This window comes from Oryzias melastigma, linkage group LG24, assembly GCF_002922805.2.
Source record: "Oryzias melastigma strain HK-1 linkage group LG24, ASM292280v2, whole genome shotgun sequence".
NCBI classification, from domain to species: Eukaryota; Metazoa; Chordata; class Actinopteri; order Beloniformes; family Adrianichthyidae; genus Oryzias; species Oryzias melastigma.
Genome location: NC_050535.1, coordinates 2,558,306 through 2,581,870, shown reverse-complemented (window position 1 = coordinate 2,581,870; position 23,565 = coordinate 2,558,306). Strand labels below are relative to the sequence as shown.

General features: G+C 39.4%; 1 protein-coding gene across 3 annotated transcripts in view; it reads right to left on the bottom strand.

Moving 5' to 3' along the window:
* Positions 1–561: 561 nt before the first annotated feature.
* Positions 562–23,565, bottom strand: part of LOC112157748 (pleckstrin homology domain interacting protein) — a 33,875-nt gene continuing 10,871 nt past the window's right edge. The window contains exons 11-40 of one of the 3 annotated variants that reach the window (XM_024290711.2): positions 22,593–22,693; positions 22,474–22,514; positions 22,083–22,181; positions 20,335–20,491; positions 20,123–20,257; positions 17,663–17,791; positions 17,372–17,597; positions 17,149–17,298; positions 15,624–15,807; positions 15,442–15,544; positions 15,239–15,376; positions 12,692–12,789; positions 12,416–12,623; positions 12,233–12,343; positions 12,046–12,153; positions 11,826–11,950; positions 10,221–10,303; positions 10,033–10,144; positions 7,460–7,521; positions 7,210–7,377; positions 6,284–6,404; positions 6,080–6,205; positions 5,904–5,979; positions 5,768–5,827; positions 4,617–4,769; positions 4,376–4,528; positions 4,084–4,295; positions 3,776–4,008; positions 2,936–3,079; positions 562–2,858 (exon numbers count right to left, since the gene is read on the bottom strand). In XM_024290711.2, the coding sequence (XP_024146479.1) occupies positions 2,170–2,858; positions 2,936–3,079; positions 3,776–4,008; positions 4,084–4,295; positions 4,376–4,528; positions 4,617–4,769; positions 5,768–5,827; positions 5,904–5,979; positions 6,080–6,205; positions 6,284–6,404; positions 7,210–7,377; positions 7,460–7,521; positions 10,033–10,144; positions 10,221–10,303; positions 11,826–11,950; positions 12,046–12,153; positions 12,233–12,343; positions 12,416–12,623; positions 12,692–12,789; positions 15,239–15,376; positions 15,442–15,544; positions 15,624–15,807; positions 17,149–17,298; positions 17,372–17,597; positions 17,663–17,791; positions 20,123–20,257; positions 20,335–20,491; positions 22,083–22,181; positions 22,474–22,514; positions 22,593–22,693 (4,505 nt within the window). In that variant the 3' untranslated portion in view covers positions 562–2,169. Of the gene's footprint in view, positions 2,859–2,935; positions 3,080–3,775; positions 4,009–4,083; positions 4,296–4,375; positions 4,529–4,616; positions 4,770–5,767; positions 5,828–5,903; positions 5,980–6,079; positions 6,206–6,283; positions 6,405–7,209; positions 7,378–7,459; positions 7,522–10,032; positions 10,145–10,220; positions 10,304–11,825; positions 11,951–12,045; positions 12,154–12,232; positions 12,344–12,415; positions 12,624–12,691; positions 12,790–15,223; positions 15,377–15,441; positions 15,545–15,623; positions 15,808–17,148; positions 17,299–17,371; positions 17,598–17,662; positions 17,792–20,122; positions 20,258–20,334; positions 20,492–22,082; positions 22,182–22,473; positions 22,515–22,592; positions 22,694–23,565 lie in introns of all 3 variants that reach the window. The other 2 variants (XM_024290709.2, XM_024290710.2) reach the window with 2 other exon arrangements.

The following is a 23,565-nucleotide window of genomic DNA, read 5'->3' as shown; positions in this document are numbered from 1 at the left end:
AGAAAAGAGTGATCATCGTGTCTGAATTACCTTTAAAACCCAGGGCCCTATATAGTCCCACACTATATAGTTTTTTTAGTAGTTAGGGGTTAGAGAGGAAATTTGGACACAACCAAAGAGTAAAAAAATGTACTCAAGATGGCCGCTCAATGCGAAGGTTTTGGTCCTGAACTTCCATACATTTTCTTAACCCGCGGGGGCAGCGGGGTTGCCGGAGACTCTCCCAGTTATTGTTGGGTGAAGGTGGAATACACCCTGAACAGATCGCCAGCCTGTCATGGAGCCCAAGCAGCTGGATCAGCGACTATGCTAGCTAGCCGCCCTGTAGACAGCTTAGCGAGCTCTGTTGCCCAGGCTCTGGCAGGGCTAATAGCAATTGGCGCCCGTCAGAACTAGCAAGGTCTACTGTCCACGCTACCGCAATCGCTATGCTTGCCTGCCGGTGGTTAACAGGCCAGTTTTCCAGAGAACCGCCATGGGTACCGTTGTAGCACGCGGGATTTTTCCAGCTTCATGGTTTATGATGGTTTTCTGGTTTTTATCAAGACAATAATAAAAAGATTCTCTAGTTTATTTTTATTGTCCCCCCTCTCTGGTTAATGCTCAAACTGGGCCACAGACAGACAGAAATTCTGTCGATGCCTCCCACTTGTACTTGTGACCGTAGCATGAACCGTAGAATATATTCTCTGAAGGGTAGATACTCCAAAATAATAAAAAGTACTTTCACTTCGGTCACTCTCAAAGGGAAGAAGTCAGTATTTTAGGCCATTTTGGATAAAAACTCTTTACATACATTTAATAAAACCAAGTTTGGTGAATATGTGCGGCTGAGTATAAAACACAAATCCACAAAATCAAGCTACCAATAAAAAAAATAATAATTTGACAGGAGACCAAAACAGGAAAGACGTTATGGAAACAACATCACGATGGAAAAGGTTTCAAGGAAAATATACATTCAAAAGCCGCGTTCTAAAACTTCAGTGCCTACAGACAGAGTTTGGCAGATCGACACCAACGATGATCCCACAGTCAGATGAGCTTAGCCACTGAGATGCTACCATCCAGTTCTCTCCAGCAACATTTACTGGCTCTAAAATCATGGCGGGGTCCTTAAAGTCTTTAAAAAGTCCAATCCTCTGGAACCAGAACTAAACCGAAGAAGTTCAAAAGGGGGAAAAGAAGTGAAGGCACACAATCAGGAAGGTGTGTATAAGACTCCAATTTCCTCTCCGTTCCACGTTTCCTTCAGACCTCAGAAAGTGCGAGAACATGCAAGTCAGGTGTGCGTACTGTAAAAACATAGCCACTATTGAAAAAACTCTTTTTTTTCTTTTCAAAATTCATCGTTTCTCCCAAAAACGGCACTGTGTGGAGGGGTTTGATGGGAAGTGCGCCCCAACCTTGCCACCATGGCGCCCCAACCGCGCCCCAATCGTTTTGTACCTTCAGGGATAGACTCAATCTTGGGTTGGGAATAATTTACAACAAATTGTTTTTTCCAGCTGCTATAAATACACTTTCTGATACTTATAAACACTCCGTCACATCCGAGCAGGGCGCCGCACACGCACACTTATTAACATAAAGGCACAAGGTATTGCTAATGTTGTGGACGCACCGATCAGCGGCTCCTTTCACCCATGCATCCTCTTGTTTCCTCCTTCAGGCAAGGAAATTAAAAAAACAGATGCTTCTTCTCGCCTATTGTTCATGCAAATCGCTCACAAACACGTAAACAAAGTCTACAGTACCGACAAACGTACACCATTTGGTATCGTAGCGCAGACGGACAGACACGCTCGGGGCAGCCGATGGGTAAGACTTCCAGAACACGTACAAATCTTAGAAAAAGCTGTGTGGTTTTTGTTTTTTGTTTTTTTGTAAAAAATGAAAGAAGCAGGACCAACGGAGGCGGAGCTCTGACGGACGGACGGTCCATCTCCGCCGGAACAGGAGGGAGCCGCACCATCGCCGACATGCTCGGCGTTCCTGCAGGATCCAACATGGATCAATAATGTAGGAAGGAGCGCGCCTCGATGGATGTGCTTTCTGGGTAAGGGGGCGGGGTCAAGAACCGGACCGGACCAGCCACTGCATTTCTCTTGGCAGCTTCTCTCCACACGACACCTAAAAGAGGAGGCTCCGCTCCTCGCCAGCCGTTCGCTACCAGCCTATAAGGTTGGCTTTGGCCTTCTCTGTCAGTTTGCGGACACGCCCCTTTGAGGAGGTGCCAAAGGTTATCGAGGAGTCCTCGAACAGCAGCTGCCTCTGCTCCTCCTCGGAGTCCTCCTCCATGTACCACGCCGACCGCCGTCCCTGGTTGCGCGTGCGCATGGACCCTACTGCCGTCTCTCCCGCCTCCTCCTTCGGAGGCTCCTTCTGATTGGAGCTTTGAGGGGGCGTGACCTCCTCGTTGGCTCTCCTGCTGCTTCTCCTCAGCGGTGACGGCTCGGGCGATTCGGCAGGAGGAGCCGATTCCTCAGTTCTGACAGCTCGGGGCCGACCTCGTCTTCTTGGCGTCGCGCCACTTTCCGACGGCGCTGGCGTATCCCGCGCGGGCGACGTTTCTCCTTCGTCGCCCGTGGAATGGTTGAGCTCCTCATCAGGAGTCGAGCTCCGTCGGTTGCCGCCCTTCGTCATCTCCTCTAGCTCCTGCTTGCTCTTTCGGCCTCTCTTCTTCCCCGGGGGGCGACCGCGGGGTCTCGAAGGACTCGCCGGAGCTGGGATCTCCGGAGGACTCACAGGAGACTCCGTCCTGGACTTGCGCCCCCTTCTGCCAACGCCAAGAGTCACGTGGCTGCTGTGGCCGTTCAGATGGACCTTGCTTTGAGGCGGGGGGCTGCTGGGCGATGCTGGGGGGCGGAAAGTCCAACATTAGCTACAGAGGGAGGAACGGTGAATCGTCAAAAATCTCATCCCAATCACTCACCGGGCGTGTGTCGCACGGGCGTCCGCAGTTTCCGACGGGTGCTGCCACTGCTGCTCTCTGCGGGGGGCGAGGGCGCCACCTTCTCGGGGGCGGTTGGTGCAGACGCTGAGGAGGAGTTATGAGCTCGCAGCAAACGAGACGACTCTGAGAACAGAAAAAACAGACTGTGAATGAAGGAAAAACTAGAACACTCTGATGATACTTTTACAATTGCATTAATTGACAAAAATAAAAAAAAAAATTTTTTTGATCGTTTTCTCGTGATAATGAGATCCACTATCTCAGTAACAGGAGAGAACGAATTTCTTCGGGATGAAGAATATACTATAGCGTCCCCCTCTTTTCCGTATGGAGAATCCAAGACTTTACCTGTTGTAAGTCTCTTTAGTTTGTGTTTTGTTTTCTCGTGATAATACTCGTTCTATCATGATAATGAGATAGCAGGTCTCATTATCATGAGAAAACGAATTTCTTCATGATGAAGAATATACTGTAGCGTCCCTCTCTTTTCTGCACTGAGACTTTACCTGTTTTAAGTGTCTTTATTTTGCGGTTTGTTTTCTCATGATAAAATTTGCTTTCTCGTGATAATGAGATCCACTATCTCTTTATCACGAGAAAACAAATTTCTGCGTAGTGAAGAGAATCTCCTGTTGTCCCTCTCTCCCTTTCCCACACTGAGATGCAGAGACTTTACCTGTTTTAAGTCTCCTTATTTTGTGGTTTGTTTTCTCATAATTAAATTTGTTTTATTGTGATAATGAGATAGTGGATCACATTATCACGAGAAGTAAAATAAAGTAGAGAAGGCCGTTTTCGGCTTCCGTAGACCGGAGTTACCTGGTGGGTTCGGGGTGCTGTTTGTGATGTTTTCTGATGAAGGCGAGGAGTGTGATAAATGCCGCGCAGCGCTCCGAGTCCGCCCTGGAGTTCCCGCCTCTGCTTTCCCGTTGACCAGCTGGGGCGGCTGTTTGGGAGTGACGCTCTGCCTCAGGAACGGCGGCCGTGGCGGAGGCGGCGTCGGCTCTCTCTTTCCATTCACACGGGACGATACACGTCTTTTCCTCTCTGGACTTCAGGCAAAAATGGGACACAAATGAGAATTTTTCCTACATTTATGAATCTAAAGATAATCCTCCTCTTGCTACCTGGATGCATTGCTGCTGGTTGGGGAGTCGCTCCGCCTCCTCCTCCTCTTCATGGCGTGCCGCGTTTGTCTGTCCGCGGCGTGTCGCCTCTGTTTGTCCGAGCCCTGTCGGGTCAGTCTGTTGGTCAAACCGTGAATGGCTTTATAGTCATCCAGGATGGAGCTGACGTGCTCCTCAAACAGGGCAGAAAGCCTCAGACTCATGCTGTAAATCTGCAGACGAGAACAAAAATGGTTAAAAAAAGTCAAAGAAAGAAGGAGAAAATGTGAGACAGGAAGTTTGGGGCTCTCACCCGGGACTTCTTGCTGGGAGTGTAAGCTTTGGAATTACTAAAAATGAGCCGCACGTCTTTGCAGAGTTCAATGGGAGACTTGTACTTCCCCTCTGTCAGATTACTAAGAACGGTGCCAAAGTCCATGGGGGAGTCCACGATTTGCAGGTAGTCCTTATGAAAAGAAAAGAGAGGCATCCGGCAATCAGAAGACTGTGATCACAACCTCCACGCGCTTTAAGTGAGTTTATCCCATAAGTACCGGGTACTCCTGCAGATCCACCGGTTCTCTGAACGGTTCAGAGTCTTCACACTGAAAAATGAGGTCCAGCAGCTCTTTGCAGCGCCCCTTCCAGGCGTGAGGGTCGTACGAGGGCGGGCGCGTTCTCAGCTGCCGCTGCAAAGGTCCACGGCTCTACAAAACAATCACAAGTACGGTTAAAGATGCAGGAAGCGTTGTGTGCTACCCTCCCCCAGTTTTATTTCTTTTTTTAAATTGCTGTATGGTCCACAGGTGGTACCCTCCCCCGCTGTCTTTTAAATATCTGTATGGTCCACAGGTGTTACCCCCTCCCCCATTTTTTAAAATTGTGGCTTTTCTGTTGGTTTATCTCCATAGCAACCATCTTATTTTTTGGTTGTCTAGGAACGACTAACAGATTTATGTAATTTTAAGAAAAATCGGCACAAGTACATTTTGAGACTTCCTTAGCAACGGAGGTTTTTTATTAACCCCACTCACATTCCTAAAAAAATCATATTGTATAATATATCGTTTTGTTCAGCTTGAAGCCAACAATTCAGTCTCATTTCAATAATCTGGGGAAAAAACATTGCAAGCAACAGGGGAACGCCCCTTTTGCGAGGACACCATACTAAAAATCAGTTAGAAATCTACTAAGTTTTTACACCAAATTTTTTTCCCAGGTAGCTTTTAAATGACACTCAAGGTGTTAGTAGGCGACAGATCAAAATCCCTTCAAGGAGTTTAAGGCGGCCTCTTCTTAAGGGCAAAGGTTAACAGAACTTCGGCTGTGGCTGTATGCTTAAGCGGGTGGAGTCTGTGAAATTTAATGAAGATAAAAATATCTTTGAGCGAAGATGTAAAAATCGCCAAATTTCAGAATTTGCCACAAAATGGTCGCCAAGTCGTAGGTCCTGTGGCCATCCCATAATAATTTCAAACTTCCTTTGGATATCTTCTACATGTTTTGGCTTTGTTAGTGTCTTTTGAAATGTATGTAAGAGATTTTGACCTCTTTTATTTATTTTTTTGATGGTTTATCCCTCTGTGATGTCATTATTTTTGGGGGGAGGGGCCCCAAAATTCATTTTTTCTTAGTACTAGTTGAAATTTTAGTGAGTTTTTGAGTGTGTGGTGCAGTAAGAAGAAATAATTAAGACTGTTAAAACCTTGTGATTTCTAGTCGATGTTCCTGGAGTATTGATATCCTCATCCTCATCTTCATCGTCCTGCAAACAGAAGACGAGTAAGCTGAAGATGCTGCTTTGTCCTGGATGTAAACATAAAAGTATGCGGCCAGCGGACCTCATCTTCAGAGTCTGAGAAGGTGGCCTTCTTCATGGTTTTGTACAGAGGCATGAGGTCCGTCAGGTTTTGGTCCCTTAGGAGGGAAATTGCAGAAGAAAAAAGATAATTTTAAGTAATTTAATAAACTGATGGGTCCTAAATTGTTTGCTTTTTTCAATCAATAAATAACTCACTTGATGAACGCCAACATGAGGTCTGAGACAAACTTGGCGGTGGTGACGATAAAGGATCCCGGTTCGTTGAACGTCTGGGCGTTGTGTTCTATGTACCGGACCTCCCACATCAGCGAGGAGATTCGTCTGAAAGGAAACCAAAACTGAAATGTGTCCCGTCCAACACCGACCTAACTCCACCCGCCGCACACTGAGCTTTGGTACCTGTAGAAGCGGTTGACCAGCCGACTGCGGATGGTGCTGAGGTCGGTGATGTAAGCCACGACGGTGCAGTAGGTCGGGTACGCCTGGAGGTCCACTGGAAAAGCGAACGGTGCCGCCACGTCTGAAGGACAAACAGGACAGAAGTCAGAACCAGAGGGAAACCTGTACATTAATGTCCCATTTTTACATAATGATTGCATTATGAATCAAGTATGAAATTATATTAGAAAATGTCTTAAAGGTTCGGGAGGTATTCTTCTATTCCTGTGGGTTTTTGAGGCACCAGCACTCTTTGATTTTATTTGTCCTTTTTTGTATGTCTGGGTTCTTTAAGTACTGTACAACGTAAACTGTACAATAATTCTACAATAAAGTTATTGGAGAATAGAGAAAAGTTAAGGTGATGGTCAAAAACTCAGGAAAACACAGATTCTGGGTTTTTCATTTATTAATCGACATTCTTAAGTCTTAAAAAAACAGACTATTCGACTATGACGACATCAGTAGGTAGCGTTTCCATGGCCAAGGGCTTGTAGGAAGTCTTCTTGGAAGCAGGCTAAACAAAATCTGTCAATCACCTACATTTATTAAGAGATCTGATTGGTCAGTTTATAACTTGAATAACTTCAACTACAGAAAACAATTTAATTTAAAAAAAATGAGGATTATCTAGCCATTCTGAATGCCAGAAATGGAATAAAGAGTTTGAAATTGTTCCTCCAGCAGCAATGAGGAATGTTCCATTAGATTCCACTAGGGGGAGCCCCACATTTATGTGTGTGGTGAGCCAGAACCTCTTAGAAAATGACATCACCTAACCAAAATGTGAGCCTCTGTTGTGTTTCTGCGATCTGGAGCTCAGACTGATGAGCTCATGGAGTTCTGCTCAGGAACTCAAGCCCTCGAGGGTCTTCATGACCGCATACCCAGAGTGCAGAGCTGGTCGATGGCCTTGATGATGCGCTCGCACTCGTCTTCCCGCGTCCGGCAGCCCCACTCCCCCTCCAGCGGGACGTACAGCAGGTCCTTCTGCTCCTCCTCCGTCAGCGGGACGCTGGTGCCCAGCTCGTCTGGGAACGTGGCTGCAGGGGGTGCAGAGGGATGACAGGAGGGTTTACGGTAAAGAGCGGGCCGGTTTGAACACGGAGCGGCGCGGGGGGTTCGCCGTATACCCACCATCATCGGGGATGGGCTCCATGTCCCACGGACTCATCTTTTCCGTGTCTCCGTTATCCCAGCTGCAGGAATAGGAGAGTCCACATGAATCCATGTTTATCATTGTTTTGAATTAGGGGTGCAAGAAAGTATCGATTCAGTTAAATATCGCAGTACTACATTTGGTGATACTTGTATCGAAGTAAAATGTGGCCAAGGCAATATTACATTTAATTAATGAATGAATTAATTAAAGATTAAGTCATAATTAAAAAAAAAAGTTAAATATTGTCTCTGGTACTGTCTTGTAATATATCGTGATACATATCGTATTGTTACAAGTTTATTACTATATTTATTGTATCTCCAGACTTTTGCCAGTACACACACCTACTTTAAAAGAGTGACGCAGTGGTGATTTTTTGTAAAATGTGTCATTAAGTAGGAGGAAGAGTTGTGTTTTTTCCCAGAAACTTTCTCCAGCTGTTCCAGCTCTGATCCGCCTACATTTGGGGAGTTTTGAGACTTGTCAGAACTTCCTGCAAACGTGCAGTTCCATGTTAAAATAAAGAAGTTTTCTTTATTCTGGGTGTTTTTTTAATGCAATATTTTTTGTGTTCTATATCTTGATGGGCTGTTGGAGAATGCATTCAGTTTGCTAAATTGACATAAATCTTCAATCACGATAAGATCTTTGATTTCATTCTATAATTCTGGATGTTCATATGTTGTTCCTATCCATCCATGTACTTCTGCTAATCTGGGACCGGTTCGTGGGGGAAGCAAAGATGCCTAACTTGTATAATTTTGACAAAATATATTTTTATGGAGAGTAAAATATTGAAAGTTATTTAAGGTTTAAATTGGTTTATTCTGGAATAATATTCCCGCCTTTTATTACTTATAAGCATGTTATAAGTTATGGTTTAAAATTTCTAAAATTTGGTATTCTGCTAGCTTTTTGTGCTATTTTGCTATTTTATTTTATCTATTGGTATTTTGGTATTTTGAAGTTTAGCTATTTTTTGAGCTACATCCTACCTTTTTGGTTAACCTGTGTTTTTTTTTAGGCTAAATTGGCATTTAGCTAATATTTTTAGCTGGCTATCAACTTCTGCGTCTTTAGCAATCAGCTTTAGCATTTTTAGCTATTAGCTTCAGCGTTTTTAGCTATCAATTTCATCATCTTCAGCAGCCGAATTCAGCTTACAGCATTCACACTAACATTATCACACACAATGCTATATATCTAGTTCATAATTATGCTACAGTTTTAAAGTTTTAAAAATATAGTTTTAGTTTGTTCAATAAATGTTTATCCGGTTCGGCCCGCGACCTAAAGTGTGTTTTAGATTTTGGCTCCCTGTGTGATTGACTTTGACCCCCCTGATCTAGAGACTCCACATGTCCTGGGTCTTCCCCGGGACTTCCATCCAGCGGGACGTGTCCAGAACACCTCCCCAGGGAGGCGTCCTGAATGCCCGAGCGCCCTCAACCGGCTCCTCTGAATGTGGAGTAGCGGCGGCTCTCCGGCTGACCGAGCTTCTCCATCTCTAAGGGGCGCCCGCCCACCCTCCGGAGGAAACTCATTTCAGCCGCTTGTGTTGGAGATCTCGTTCTTTCAGAGGTGAGTACAGGAACGAAGACTGACAGGTAAATTAGCTCTGCTTTCTCTCACATATCTTTGATTATTGATACTTGATTCATGTTGGTGACTTTTCTATTGGAAATACTTGATTGACTTTTGATGAAAATAATCTGTACATGTTTTTTATTTGTGTTTTTTGATTTATTTGAATGATTTTTCTATTTAAAACAAAAACAGAAAACATTCCTATAATACTTGATTTACATTAATTACTCTTCCAATGGAAAATAAATCTGCATACATGTAATTTTGGTTGATGTTTGATACTTGATTTATATGAATTATTTTTTCTACTGAAAAATAATCTGCACATTTTGTCTGAATTTTGCTAATAGATCTGCATATGCAATGACAGAGTCTGAAATAGTGTTATATCTACTTACATAGTCATGTGATTTATTTTTCTTGAAGATTCTTAAAAACCTGAATCTATGTTGGACAGATAAAAATATCTGATGTTCAGTAATGAACTGGATAATGATGAAACAGAAACACGTAAAGTAAATGGTACGGTCGAGCCGGGGTGGGATTATATAAGTTCGTTTCCTCACACTCCCTTTCAGGCAATCTTTTAATGTCTAGTTATGCTGTATTTGACGAGTCTTCATGGATGTAAACTTCTGATGATTGATTATATTGCGTATGAATTATTTTTCTTGATTGGTTGAAATAAACCATTTCTAATCTAATCCAATCTTTACCAAAACGGACCGGTGCAGTGACCGTATAACAGCGAACGCCGGTCCAAACCGCCGATCAATGGCGAGCAATATCAGAGTTTTTAGACCCGGAAAAGGACTCTACTGTTTCGTATTTACCATTAGAAAAGTTTCTAATTTCAAATAGTAACAGTTACGCTGAAGAAACACATTTTCTTGTTATTGATTGCATTAAATTATATATTTTTTAGCATTTTAAGATCAAATTTGAATGAATCTGAACAGACCAGACATTGTAGCTCTGGAACAAGCTGTCTGGATACTGGGTCTGGTAAGGCTCCTGGCTCTCGATGGTCCCGAACCACCAGGCGTCATCGATCACCGACCGAAACCTGTCGCCTGTCCACACAACAAAATCAAACTCCAAACCATTAAACGAGTTTACTCTGCGGTTGCTCGTCCAGGCGGCGCTTACCGATGCTCCACTGCCTCCTCTTGGTGTTGTCAAACTGCTGCCGCAACACCAGGAAGTCGATGACATCGGGCATGTCGTGGTACCTGACAGGAAAACAACCACAGGGCGAAAATTTAAATCACACTCGGTTTTTAGCCTTCAACCGCAGCCTCAGACGGAGCGAAGCCGCCATCTGTGAGATTACGACGGAGGAATCCGGCCTCGGCGCTGCGATAAGACAGGAAGCGGAAAAAAGGCCTCAAGCGGCTGAATAAATTAGACTGGAAATCAGTTTTTCTTTTGTTATTCTAGGAGTCTGCATCCTTTCAAAATAAAAGATCCAATTGGTCTAATTTCTTATGAACCCAAACGTCACAGTTTAGAGAAAATACTCTTTTTTATGTTTTTGTGCCCACTAAGACATTCATTTGTATTTATATTGAATTATTTTAGACAGCAGGAAATACAAACTCCTTTCAAAATAAAAGATCCATTTGATCCAGTTTTTACCAACCAAAACCTCTCCTATTAGATAAATACAAGATGTAGCTTTTAAAATTTATAATATGAGTTATAATAAATTATATTATTTTTTACAACACGAAATACAAGTTCCTTTCAAAATAAAAGATCAATTTGGTCCAGTTTCCTATGAAACCAAAACCTCATTGTTTAGAAAAAAATACAGGATGTAACTTTTAAAATTTAAAACAGTTGAATTATATTTATATTATTTTATTTTTGACAGCAGGAAATAAAAGTTCATTTCAAAATAAAATACACCTCGTTTCAGATAAGATCCTCTTGATGCAGCAAATTTTCCTGAATTAAATTAACAAAATGAATCGAGACTGAGGGGCAAGAACCGCTCCAGAACCAATATGTCAATAATTCGTTTTAGTACTTTTTGCCACTACCTTTTTCTCAAATGTTTTTTGGCAGGCAAAATAACATTTTCTGAGCCGCGTTAATATCATGCCACCCAGAAAAAACAAAATTGTAAGCAAGCCTGCGAGCATTCTGGACCCCGCCCACCGCCAAGCCGTTCAAGAAGTTACCAAAAATATGACCTCACTTGACGAAAAGCTGAGCTGTGTTTCCCAGAAAAATAAGAGTTTGTGTTTATGTTATTGTTGTGAGAAATAAAAATAAACTATTATTTTTTTTTGGCATAAATAAAACAAACTTTAGGAGAAAAGAGATTTTTTTTCCCCCCAAATATTAACGTTTATAGTTTTTAACACAGGTTCACAAGACTTCCTTTCAAAATAAAAGACTTCCTGTGTCGCATAGAATCATCTTAATGGAGCAAATCTAGTGGTAGGTAGTGTAATGTTGGCAATGAAAGAAAAAAACATTTTATTTTTAAACATTTGTGATGCTTTTTAGCCAGAAATGAATAAATCTAACTATTTAAAATTAAAACAGAGCTAATTACTGGTGTTTTTTAACCATTGATGACAATTAAATTATCGAAGTGGTGCTCGTTCAGCATCATTTTTGGCTAAAAAAACACTGGGAGTGCTTTAAAAATAGATGGAAACCTTAGTTATCATACAAGTTAAAATTTAAATATAAGAACTAACGACTAAATATTTAAATTAGCTTATGATTTTAGCGTCTTACTTCATAGAGAAGGATCCTCCGGTGAGCCTCCCGGTGTCCGGATCCAGAAACGCCAACTTCAGACAGCACAGCGTGGGCAGACCCACCTCGTATTTGATGCCGACGATCTTCATCAGCTCCTGCTCCTGAACGGGAACAGAGGGATCCGAAAACGTGAACGTTTCCCGTCCAAACTGGACTGTAAGAGTCTATTTTAAATGAAGTCAGCGGCGTTTCTCACCCGCAGCTCCATCTTATGCCACGGTTGTTTCTTAGGATTGATGCTGTAAATTTTTTTCTGTTTGGCCATTTCCACGTAGGCCTCGTGGCCCTGCCGGAAGTAGTACACCTGAACGGAAAACAAACGCCGGCTTCAGGGTCATTTTTCTGCTTCGAACGGCAAACGTTTCATAAAAACGGGAGAGAACCTCATCTCCCATCTGGGGGATGTACGGACACCTCCGCGGCTCCGTGTCTGTGATCCAAGCGGAGGGAAGCCACTCCTCCAGAGTCAGCCCTTGTTCCTGAAGCTCCGCCCTCTGGAAGGGATGAATCGGCTCTTTCAATGATTTTAAAGCTTCTTAAATGAACAAAACTCCCATTTCACGAACCTTCCTCTTCTCCTTTGGCTGCTTCTTCTTTGGTATGGCGCTGTCTTTGTCTGTTTTGTCCTTCTTTTTCTCCTTCTTCCCCTCCCTCTTCTTCTCTCCATCCTCCTCGGAGCCGCTGCTCTTCTTCTTCACCTTCACGCTCTTCTTGGGCGGCTCCAGGTTGATCCCTGCGTCTGCCGTCCAGTCGGAGTAATCGCTGGAGTAGTCGCTGCAGAAGCAGGACGGCGGGGGTTTGTTGGTGTCCGGAGGAGCGCCTGGCGAGAGCGGGAACCTTACCTTGAACTGCTGTGGTCGTCTGGCCAGGGCTCCTTCTCCTCCTCCTCCTTCTCCTCCTCTGAGGAGTGACCGTTGACTTGCCGCACCTCCACGTCTCCCTGAAAGCAGGAGGAATTCTTGAGAAAAATGAAGAAAAGTACCCACAATGCAGTTCTCTTGATGATTCAGAAGCCTGATCCAAAAAAATCTGATGAATGGGAGTGATCAGATATTTGCAGATAGAATATCTCAAAATACATGGGACTCAATTATCTGGTTTTATTTTGGAAAACTATGATGATGCAACTTCCTGTTGCTTTCAAAGCCTCTCGGTTTCCACGGCTTTACATATGTGTAGATAAAATACTACAATAAATGTGAATAAACATTAAGAAGAACCAGCTTTTAAAGATACTTCTACACCAAACGAGATTCTCCAGATTCAATCTTATGCTGACGTACAGACGCAACATGAGGTCCTGCGGCGCGTTTAGAGCGTCAGGCGCGGCGGTCAAGCAGCAGAGCATTTTTGGGCGGCGTGGCAAAAATTCTGACGGGTGGTAAAATATTCGCACAATGTTTACAAAGTTTAAAATTCTGACAATGTATTAGAGCTACTAAATAAAAAAGAAAACTAAAATGAGATTTAAAGATGTAAATTTATGACTTAAAATCTAGTAGATTTATGATAATAAATCTCACAAATATACTACTTTAAATCTCGTAAATTTACAAGAATTCATGTAAAGTAGTAAATTTACAACTTAAAATTTCATAAATATACACCATTACATCTTGTAAATTTACAGTTTATAATTTCGTTAAGATATGATATTAAATATCACAAATTTACGACTTTAAATCTCACAAACTTACAAAATCCAATCTTGTGAATTTATATTTAAAATAAAAAATGAATAATTCATAAATACACAACATTGAATCTTGTAAATTTTCGATTTACAAGATTTAAAATAGTACATTTATGACAGAAAATTTCCTAAATTTATGACATTAAATTTCATAAATTTACTACTTCAAATCTAATAAATTTAAGACTTAAAATCTCGTAATTAAATTACATTAAATCTTGTAAATTTACGAGATTTGATGTTTTTTAGATTTAAAGTTGTATATTTTTGGCTTAAAATCTTATAAATATCTGACATTAAATCTCATAAATTTACTACTTTAAATCTTGTAAATTTTTATGAGATTTAAAATTGTATATTTACGAATTAAAACATTAAATGTCGTAAATTTACTACTTTAAATGTCGCAAATTCTTGTCTTAAAATCTCGTAAATATATGACATTAAATCTCATTAATTAACTGCTTTTACTCTTATAAATTTATAAGATTTGATGTCCTAAATTTATGAGATTTAAAATCGTAAATTGACAACTTAAACCTCGTAAATATACAATATTAAATTTCATAAATAGGACATTAAACCTCATAAATTTACTACTTTAAATCTTGTACATATACAAGGTTTTTATGTTTTTATTTACAAGAAAAAAAGTCAAATTAGTCGAATTAACAAGAAAATTAACAAGAAAAAACCCCAAAGTTCTGTTTATCAGAAAGATTTATTAATATTATACATTTATTAGATTTAAAGTACTACATTTACTAGTTTTAATGTCATATTTACGAGATTTAATGTCATAAATCTACTACTTTAAAAATTTACTACTTTAAGTTTATTACATCAAATCTCGTAAATTTTCAAGATCTAAAGTAGTAAATTTATGAGATTTAAAGTCGTAAATTTAGGATTTAATATATGATATAAAATCTCATAAATATGACATATCTTGTATATTCACTATTTTAAATTTAGCAAAATTTACAACTTAAAATCTCATAAATTTACTACTTTAGATCTTACGAGATTTGACGTAATAAACTTAAAGTACTAAATTTATGACATTAAATCTCGTAAATATGACATTAAAACTTGTAAATGTAGTACTTTAAATCTAATAAATGTATGAGATTAATAAAACTTTCTGTTCTGAAAAACAGAATTTTAGGGTTTTTTCTTGTTAATTTGACTTTTTTCTTGTAAATGTATGTTTTAAAGTCATATAAGACTGGCATTTTCAAGAAAAAAATCATAAATGTAACTTAATACTTTTAAAGTCATAAATAAACAACTTTATTATCTAATTATTAACAGTATTGACATTTTTCTATAATTTAAGACTTTAAAATTGTGACTTAAAACATTTTTGCTGTTTGTAAACTGGCCTTCATGTTCCTTTGCATCAAATATCTGAACTTTAGCAAACGTTTAGTGTCGAGTCACCCAATCAGTAACTCAGCCTTGACGAGCATCGATGATGTAATCAGTGGGTGGAGTCAAAAACTAACATGGAGGAGAATCTGATCGTTTTATGATATTTTTCTTATTTGTATGAAGACGATTATAAGAAGATCCTCTGATTTTATTCTTCTTTCATTGTTTTCCTCCTCAGGCTAATGTGAGTCATCAAACTGGGTCACAGAGAGGCTGAAGAACCGCCGTTTAAAAACATCAAACGCACCATGACCGTCTGTACCTCCGAGGCGCTGTCGTCATCGTCCACCGCCTCGGCGCTCTGGCGGCTCGTCTCCTCGGCGGCAGCTCGGGTCTGATAGCCGTGGTTCCCCTGGCTCCTTCTGGCCTCGTCCACGACGCACTCTGACGTCGGGTGAACCTGTGAGAGCAGAAGGTGAGACCGGCGGCATACAGAAATGAAGCCGTGGTCGGCGGTCTGCGTACTCTGCTCTCCTTGGGGAGGGAGTGGATGGTGCGTCTCCTCCGTTCCGACTGATAAACATTGATCTCCTCCTCCCCTTTAGCCTCACGCCAGTTCACCTGCCTCCTGCACACGAGCACAGATCGTCTCGTAAGGGCGCTAAGCTCCGCCCACGCCGCCTGCTTGTACTCGGGGAATCCGTTACCTGATCAGGGCGTCCTCCAGCTCAGGGACCAGCACCCGGCGGCTCCAGGCCACCAGGTCCCCCTCTGTGGCCATCTGGCTGCGAGGGGCGTTGCTGTGCATCTGCCGGACGCCCTCGATCTGACCGCTGCGGCGCAGACCCACGTTTGGCGGGGAGTGAACCTCCGTGGGAGATCCCACTGATCCTGGGAGGAACCGGGTCGAAGGGAGAAAGAATCCACCAACCGTGTCTTTACCAAACAGGGTCAACTCGCCTCAGCGAATAATTAATGAACTTATAATCATTTATAGTTATAATTATTGATAAACTTATTTATTACATTTGTTTTATTGTTTTTAGCGATCAATGTAGCGCTTTGTTCAAATATAAATTGTGTAAATAAATAAAGTTGATGATGAAACAAACTTTTCCACAGAAACTATCAGATATAAATAGAAATATATGATAGATAAGTTAGATAAACATAAACTAGATAAATATAAGACAGCTAATATAGTAAAATATAAGATAGGTACGTGAGATCAAGATAAGAAATATAAATATATATTAAATAATCAGATGCATAAGATAGATATAGAGAAGATAGATAAGTTAGATTCAGATAAGATAGGCAAGTTAGAAATAGATAAGATAGATAAATTAAAGAAAGATAAAATAGATACGTTTGAAATAGATAAGACAGATAAGTTAGATATAGATAAAATAGACAAGATAGATACGGAAGATAAGTTAGATCCACTAGATATATATATAGATACGATGCAACAGATAGAGATAAATAAGATAGAAAAGTTAGACAGCAACTAAAATACAATTCATTATTCATTTAATTTAAGAAAACAATTATTTACAGCTAATAAACAGTAAATCACTCCGTGATTAAAATCAATAAATAAAATGAGAAAACAGTGTTAATGTTTTAAAACAAGTGTAATAACAAGAAATGTAGATTAAAAAACCAAACAAAAATATGACAACTGAGATGCTGATTGAAAATATAGTAAAGTATTGTAAAAATACACTTCAGGTAATGTCATTTTCATTTTGTTGGGTATTATCCCGCTTATCCCAATGTCACTTACAAAATAAATAAATAATCAATCGGTTTTTGGTGGTTTAGATCCTTTTTTCACAAATACTGTCCGGTGCCAAATTAAACAAATAACTTTTACCTGATAAAACACTGCGATTAATCGTGATTAATCACAACACAAAAGTGCGATTAATCCGATTTTTTGTAATTGATTGACAAAACTAATAAAAAATAAATGTTTTAAATGTAGAGTTTTGTGTGATTCCATTATTCTCAGATAATAAGTGGTTGGTAAATACTGAGACTTAAAAAAAATGTTAGCGGTTAATTGTGATTAATTTTTTCCAGGTTTGCGATTAATTAGTTAATTTTTTTTTTTTTAATACCGATAAAAATGAAACAAGTCTGTTTCTAAAACACGTTTGTTGGAAACACTCTTGTCAGTTAAGATAAATTGAAAAGTAAACCTATAACTATAACTATATTTTGTACCTCTGCCGGCCCGGTTGGTGGTTGCAGACGCTGCAGCAGACGCGTCGTTCATGCCCCGCCTCTGGTCCTGCTCCTGCTGCAGCCGCTGGATCATGGTGTCCAGAGGACTGGGGCCGTCCACCGCCTGCTCGCTCACCACCTGGTTCAGACCTGACAGACGGCGACGGGTCAGAGGAGACCACAACCACGGGAGTGAGACACCACAGCCGGAACGTCAGCCTACCGGAGGAAGTGACTCCCATCTGAGGAATCAGCTGCTCGTCCCTGCAGCCCTCCCTGCCGGGCACCAGCCGCTGATACCTGGGGGGGTGGGGGTTCCCGTCCACGTCCACCAGGAAGGGCGGCGGCATCAGGTGCGGGGCCTGCTGCGTCTGCTCGTCCAGCACGTAGTTGTTGGCGTCGCGGATAAGCGGGCGGTAGTCGGTGTGGAAGAACATCTGGTCCGCTATCTGGAGACGGAGGTCTGGTGAGCCCCGAACGCCTTCTTCCTGCATCTCCATACGCTCTTACGTACCTTATCGTACTTGCTGCTGGAGCCGAAGCCGAAGATGAGCAGGTGACCGTGGGAGTCGGTGGCGGCGAAGTGCTGCCCGTCCGGACTACATTTGCAGTCGAACAGAGCTCCGTGACCTTGACCCTCGATCTGAGGAGACAGAAAGATTCCCCACAGACGTTGAGTCCCAAATGAATGAAAACTTTTTTTATCTATGGGTATGCTGCGGGTGACAGGTCGTGTACAAGGTAAGTAAAGCTAGTGAAGAAACTGCCTTTCTGAGTATTTCTTGGTTCAAATTGTGGGGAATCAGATGAAAAAAAATGCTGTCAGCAATGGGGAGGGAAAGGGGGCGGGGTTTCTCAACAGCCACACCCACAACTCCAATGAACTCCTGTTCTGCAGAAACTACATCCTAGAAAGCGACTACAGTTGGGAATCTCAGGGTAACTTCTGATACAATGCGACTCACAAAACTGATATTATCACGATACGATAAATATTGCAATAACCAATTTAATACCTTTAATACCTAATCTATGACATATTACTATTTTGTAATCAAATATATCTTTTTGTTTTTCCAGAAACGTTTTATTATAATAATATTTTACTTTAACGTCCTTTGCAACAGTAAAATAAAATCATCAATAAATACTAATGTGTTTGTGTAATGTTAATACTCACACTGCAAAAACACAAAATCTCACCAAGTATTTCCTGACAAATTACTAGTAGCTTTTATACGGAGCCCCTAAAGAGACACTAAAGTAAAAAATAAAATGCAAGTTGAAAAATATCTAAAAATGTAACTTAAAATTTTTTGGGGGTTGCTAACTTTGCACACCAATTAATAAATGTTTTACTTTAATTTTTTAGAAAAACATTTTTTTTTTACTTCAATTAAAAACATATTTATGTATTTATATATATATATTTTCCAGCTACTAGCTAGTGCACACCAGTTAGTATTTTTTTTACTTTAATTTTTAGGGGAAAAAAAACATTTTTTTTTTACGTCAATTACACAAAAAATATTTATATACAGTTTTTTAGTTGCTATCTGGTGCGCACCAGTTAGTGACCAGATAAAAAAAAGTTTTACTTAATTTTTAGAGAAACATTTTTTTTACTTCAATTAAAAAAAAATGTAAAAAATTATATATATTTTTTTTCAGTAACTAGCTGGTGCACTCAAGTTAATATTTTTTTATTTGCATTTTTTAGAAAAACATTTTTTTTAATTCAGTTTAAAATATATATATATAATTCTTTTTCAGTTGCTATCTGGTGTGCACCAGATAGTAATCAGAAAATATTCATTTTTTACTGCATTTCTTATAAAAACTATTTTTTTTACTTTCATGTCCCTTTAGGGGCTCCGTACTTTTAAGTAAAATGTAACAATTTGTTTAGACAACAAATCTAAAAATATCTTGATCTTATTTTAGGTCATTTTTCTATTTAAACAAGTTTTTTTTCCCACTTTACCTATTTATTTTTTAGCAGAAGTTTTTGTTTTTTGTCAGATTATTCTAAGAAACAAACATACTTGACTTAAAAAAGCTGGAAAGTTTCATTTTGAATCATCATTTCCATTTTTGAAGACAAATTTATCGTTAAATGTGTCTTATTTTTAGTTTAGAAATAAGGAAGCTGGACTCTTGACTAAATTAAGATTTATTTGGGGGGGGGTGTACATTTATACATACTTTAAAGAAATAAGACTCTTATTTTAAGACATCATATTTAATAATACTGGAGCCATATGCCTAAATATGCACATTTATAGCTAATTTTATCATTTTGTTTTGTCTTTAAAGAGCAGGACTTCCTCCAAAAAGTCTTACCAAGACAAATTGTTTTAGTTCCACAGGCAGATTTTTTCAATTATTTAAGGGAAAAACATCTTGCATTCTATATTATTAACTTGTTTCTGGTGCACATCATAACCAAAAGAAACAGATTCATCATCGTACTTTTGATTTTAGTTTCATCCTACAACAATCGTGAGTCCGACACGGAAAAGATCCATGTGGTTTCACTCAGAATGCAGGATATCTCCGGCCTGGTCTCCTCTGAAGTGAAGCCAGAACATTATGAAAACGTGAAATGCCAACTTCTGCAAGTGATTTCAGCTGCAACAACTGAGATACAAACTTCTTCCAAACATTTCATCAAATGAAACGTGGAACGTATAGACTAACATCTGACCAAACGTTTGTTCTGCCGACCTTGGTTACCATGGGGACGTCAGCAAAGACAAAAACGAGTAAAAACTATGAATACGACACATCTGACACTTTTTGTATGTTTTTATGAAGGCAGGAAAAAAGAAGTAGAAAGTATGTCAGATACAAGCTAATATTTACAGAAACCTCAAAATATTCAAGAAGTATATTTCAGGCCCTTCCTGCATCTTTTCCCATCCTAGTCACAAACATCAATGAATCACCAGAGAACTAAAGAAAAGTGACCAACCATGTTGAAATAGGAGCGGATTTTGGCTCCTCGGGCCAGATCCCACACAATGCAATTCCCATCATGCCCGGCTGAGAACAGGATCCTGGGATCAAAAGGATGCGGCTCCAGGACAAACACCTCATCCTCGTGACCCTGCGAACACACGAGCGGAGGATTCAGAGACGGTCTGGAAGCCCGGACGTTTCCACGATGTTGGCGAGTGGTGGTACCATCAGGACGTGGACCAGGTTCCCGGTGATGGAGTTCCACACCTTCAGCGTCAGGTTGTTGGCTGCTGTGATCACCGTGCCGTCGTTGCGATCCCACGCCACCATGGTGACCTTCAGCTTGGTGACTTTGTCTTCCAGAGGAGGAGGATTGTACTTCCTGATGGATTCAAAACTTCATATTAAAACACGAGAAAAATCCTAAATTAAGTTAAAAAATAAGTTAATTTTTTTACAAAAATGAAGTTAACATTTTTTAAGTTTACAAGATTAAAGTCGTAAATTAATGAGATTAAAAGACGAATGTTTTAGAAACAACAGTAAAGTGACTGACAAAACATTAAGTAAACACCAAGTCTTTGAGTGAGTCGTCTTATAACGACTAGAAACGTGGAAAATGTCACTCAGATTTTGGGGAAATTGTCTTTTTGTGGAGGATGAAATGGTTTATGTTTATGTTACATCAACGGGCAATTCAGAAGGTTTTTGTGGTTTGCTAAAGAGTGTTAGGGACACCAGAAAACATAAAAGGATCAAGTCGTAAAATTGTTTTAAAAAAGCCAACATTTTATGAGAATAAAGTTGTACAACTATGAAATAATAGTAAACATTTTACTAGACTGAAATTGAAAAAGTATGAGGAAAAAGTGGAAAATTTTTTAAAGAGTAAAGTTATAAAATTATGAGGAAACAATCAAATTTTAAAAGGCTAAAATCATAAAATTAAGAAAAACAATCAGAAAATCATAAGATATATTAACATATTTAACGAGAAATACAACTATGAAAATAAAGTAAAAATTTGACTAGTCTAAAATCACAACATTTTTTAGTAAATCATTTTTTCCAATAGTTAAGTCGTAAATTATGAGAAAAAAGTTATAAAAAAAGTTGTAAAATTATGAGAAAACAATCAAATTTTGTAAGATTGATTAAGAAAAAGAGAAAAAAATAAGTTTTAAAGGAATTCATGAAATTATTTAAAAAAGGCAAAATTTTAGGAGGATAAAGATGTGCAAGTATGAGAAAAGAGTAAAAAACTAAGTACATAAACGAGGCCAAAATAAAAAAAAAACTATTTAAAACATTTTTTTAGAGAAAAGTCATAAAATTACAGGTAAAAAGTTAAAAATGTACCAAAAACAGTTAAATTATGAGACAATTCAATTTTACAAGACTGAAATCATAAGTTTTTCAGGTTTTAAAACAAAAGTTGTGAAATTATAATAAAAAATAATTTTATGAGAATAAAGTTGTACAATGTAAAAAACTAAAAATGTAACTAGACTAAAATTGTAAAGGTCTAAAAAAAGTTTAGCTAATATTTCAGCTAAATGCTAGCTGTTTTGGCTTAATTATACACGTTTCCAGTTTTTTAGGCTAATTTGGTTTAGCTAATATTTTAGCTACATGTCAGATGTTTTGGCTAATTTAGAATTTTTTTAGTTTTTTCAGCGAATTCGGCACTTTGCTAATATTTTAGCTAGCTATCAGCTTCAGCTTTTTTAGCTTTGAACTTCAGCGTTTTCAGCTTCAATGTTTTTAGTTATCAATTTAAACATCTTCAGGTATTAATCTATTACAGGTAATGCTATATATCTTTTAAATGTTTTAGTATTATTTCTTCTGTGAAGATTACAGAAATGAATCATTTAAAATTGTAAGAGTCTTTCTGGAAAACCATAAATCTTTGCTTTTATTCTGTGATTGTTACACTTCTACTGTTAAGACAGAGACGCTCGGTTTCATACCCGGGTAGTTTGGTCTGCATGTCCAGCAGGATGCTCTTCCAGCCCTGAGGCTGCAGCTGCCAGATCCGAGCCGTTCCGTCTCTGCTGCCGCTCACAAACCTGAAACGTTGGACGGCAAAGACTCATCCGGCTGAAGAAGACTCGGTTCCTTCACTCATAAACATGCACTAATTACTGCAACCGCTGCCTGAGCCGTCCTCACTGCTGCAGCTGCAGCGGCCCACAGGGAAATTAAGCTGAGCTTGTTTTTCTGGAAACTCCACATGATGAGCATGTGTGTGTGTGTGAGTGTGCACGTTAGAGTGTGTTTCGCTGACACAATCAAGTCACATCACAGCCCCCTCAGGTTCCATTAAACCGACACGAGACACACCTGTGTGAGCAAACTCACCGATCGCTGCAGTGTGAAAACTGGATGCTGTCAACCTTGTCCTAAAAAATAAAACCCCACAATAGAGTCAAACATTGATCCGAATCACATTCTTCATATTTAAGGTCTTAGTAACTCACGGTGTGGGACTCCAGTTCAGAGATCTTCTCTGGTTGACCCGATCCAAAATAGTAAACCCGAATGATGTGGTCGGTGCTTCCGGTAGCCAGAAACATTCCCCCTGGACAGACACGGACACGGGAGCTTCAATCTCTACTGGGACTCTAAACAAAGACGTGATCATAGTTTCACACGGTCCTCGCTGATGGTAGTGAAGCCCCAACTGACTTTACGGTTGAAGAAAACCAGCAAAACCGTACAGAGAACACAGAAAATATCAAGGTCGTAGACCAGTCAGTAGAGCCTTGTGTCCACTAAGCGGTCTAGAACGGTTTAGGATAGAGCTGCCAAGATTAGTCGACTAATCGAGTATTAAAATATTCAACAAATAATTTAAGAGTCAATCAGTCGTTACTTTATACTATGAAAGTTTTAATGACATTCTGCTAGCTTTTTGGACTATTTTGGAATTTATTAAGGTTTTTTTAGACTATTTTGGAGTTGAGCTAATATTTCAACTGCATGCTAGCTGTTTAGGCTAATTTAGTTTTTTTGTTTGTTTGTTTTTGTTTATTAGGCTATTTTAATGCCTAGCTAATATTTCAACTACATACTGTTTTGGCTAATTTATAATTTTTTCGTTTTTTAGGGTAATTTAAAATGTAGCTAATATTTCAGCGACATGCTAGCTGTTTTGTCTAATTTAGGCTTTTTCTGTTTATTAGGCTAATTTGACATTTAACTAATATTTTAGCTGGCTATCAACAAACGTTTTCAGCTATCAATTTCAGCATCTTCAGCTATCGTCACTAATATCTTCAGCTGCCAAATTCAGCTGCATTCAGAGTAGCATTTTTGCAGATAAAGCTAGAGTGATGACATCTACTTTTTAATTAATTTAAAGCTAATGATGGTTAAGATGTGTGCTTTACATCCAGTTTGCACATGACCAGATTAATCGCCTAATTAGAAAAAATAATCTGTGATTATTAA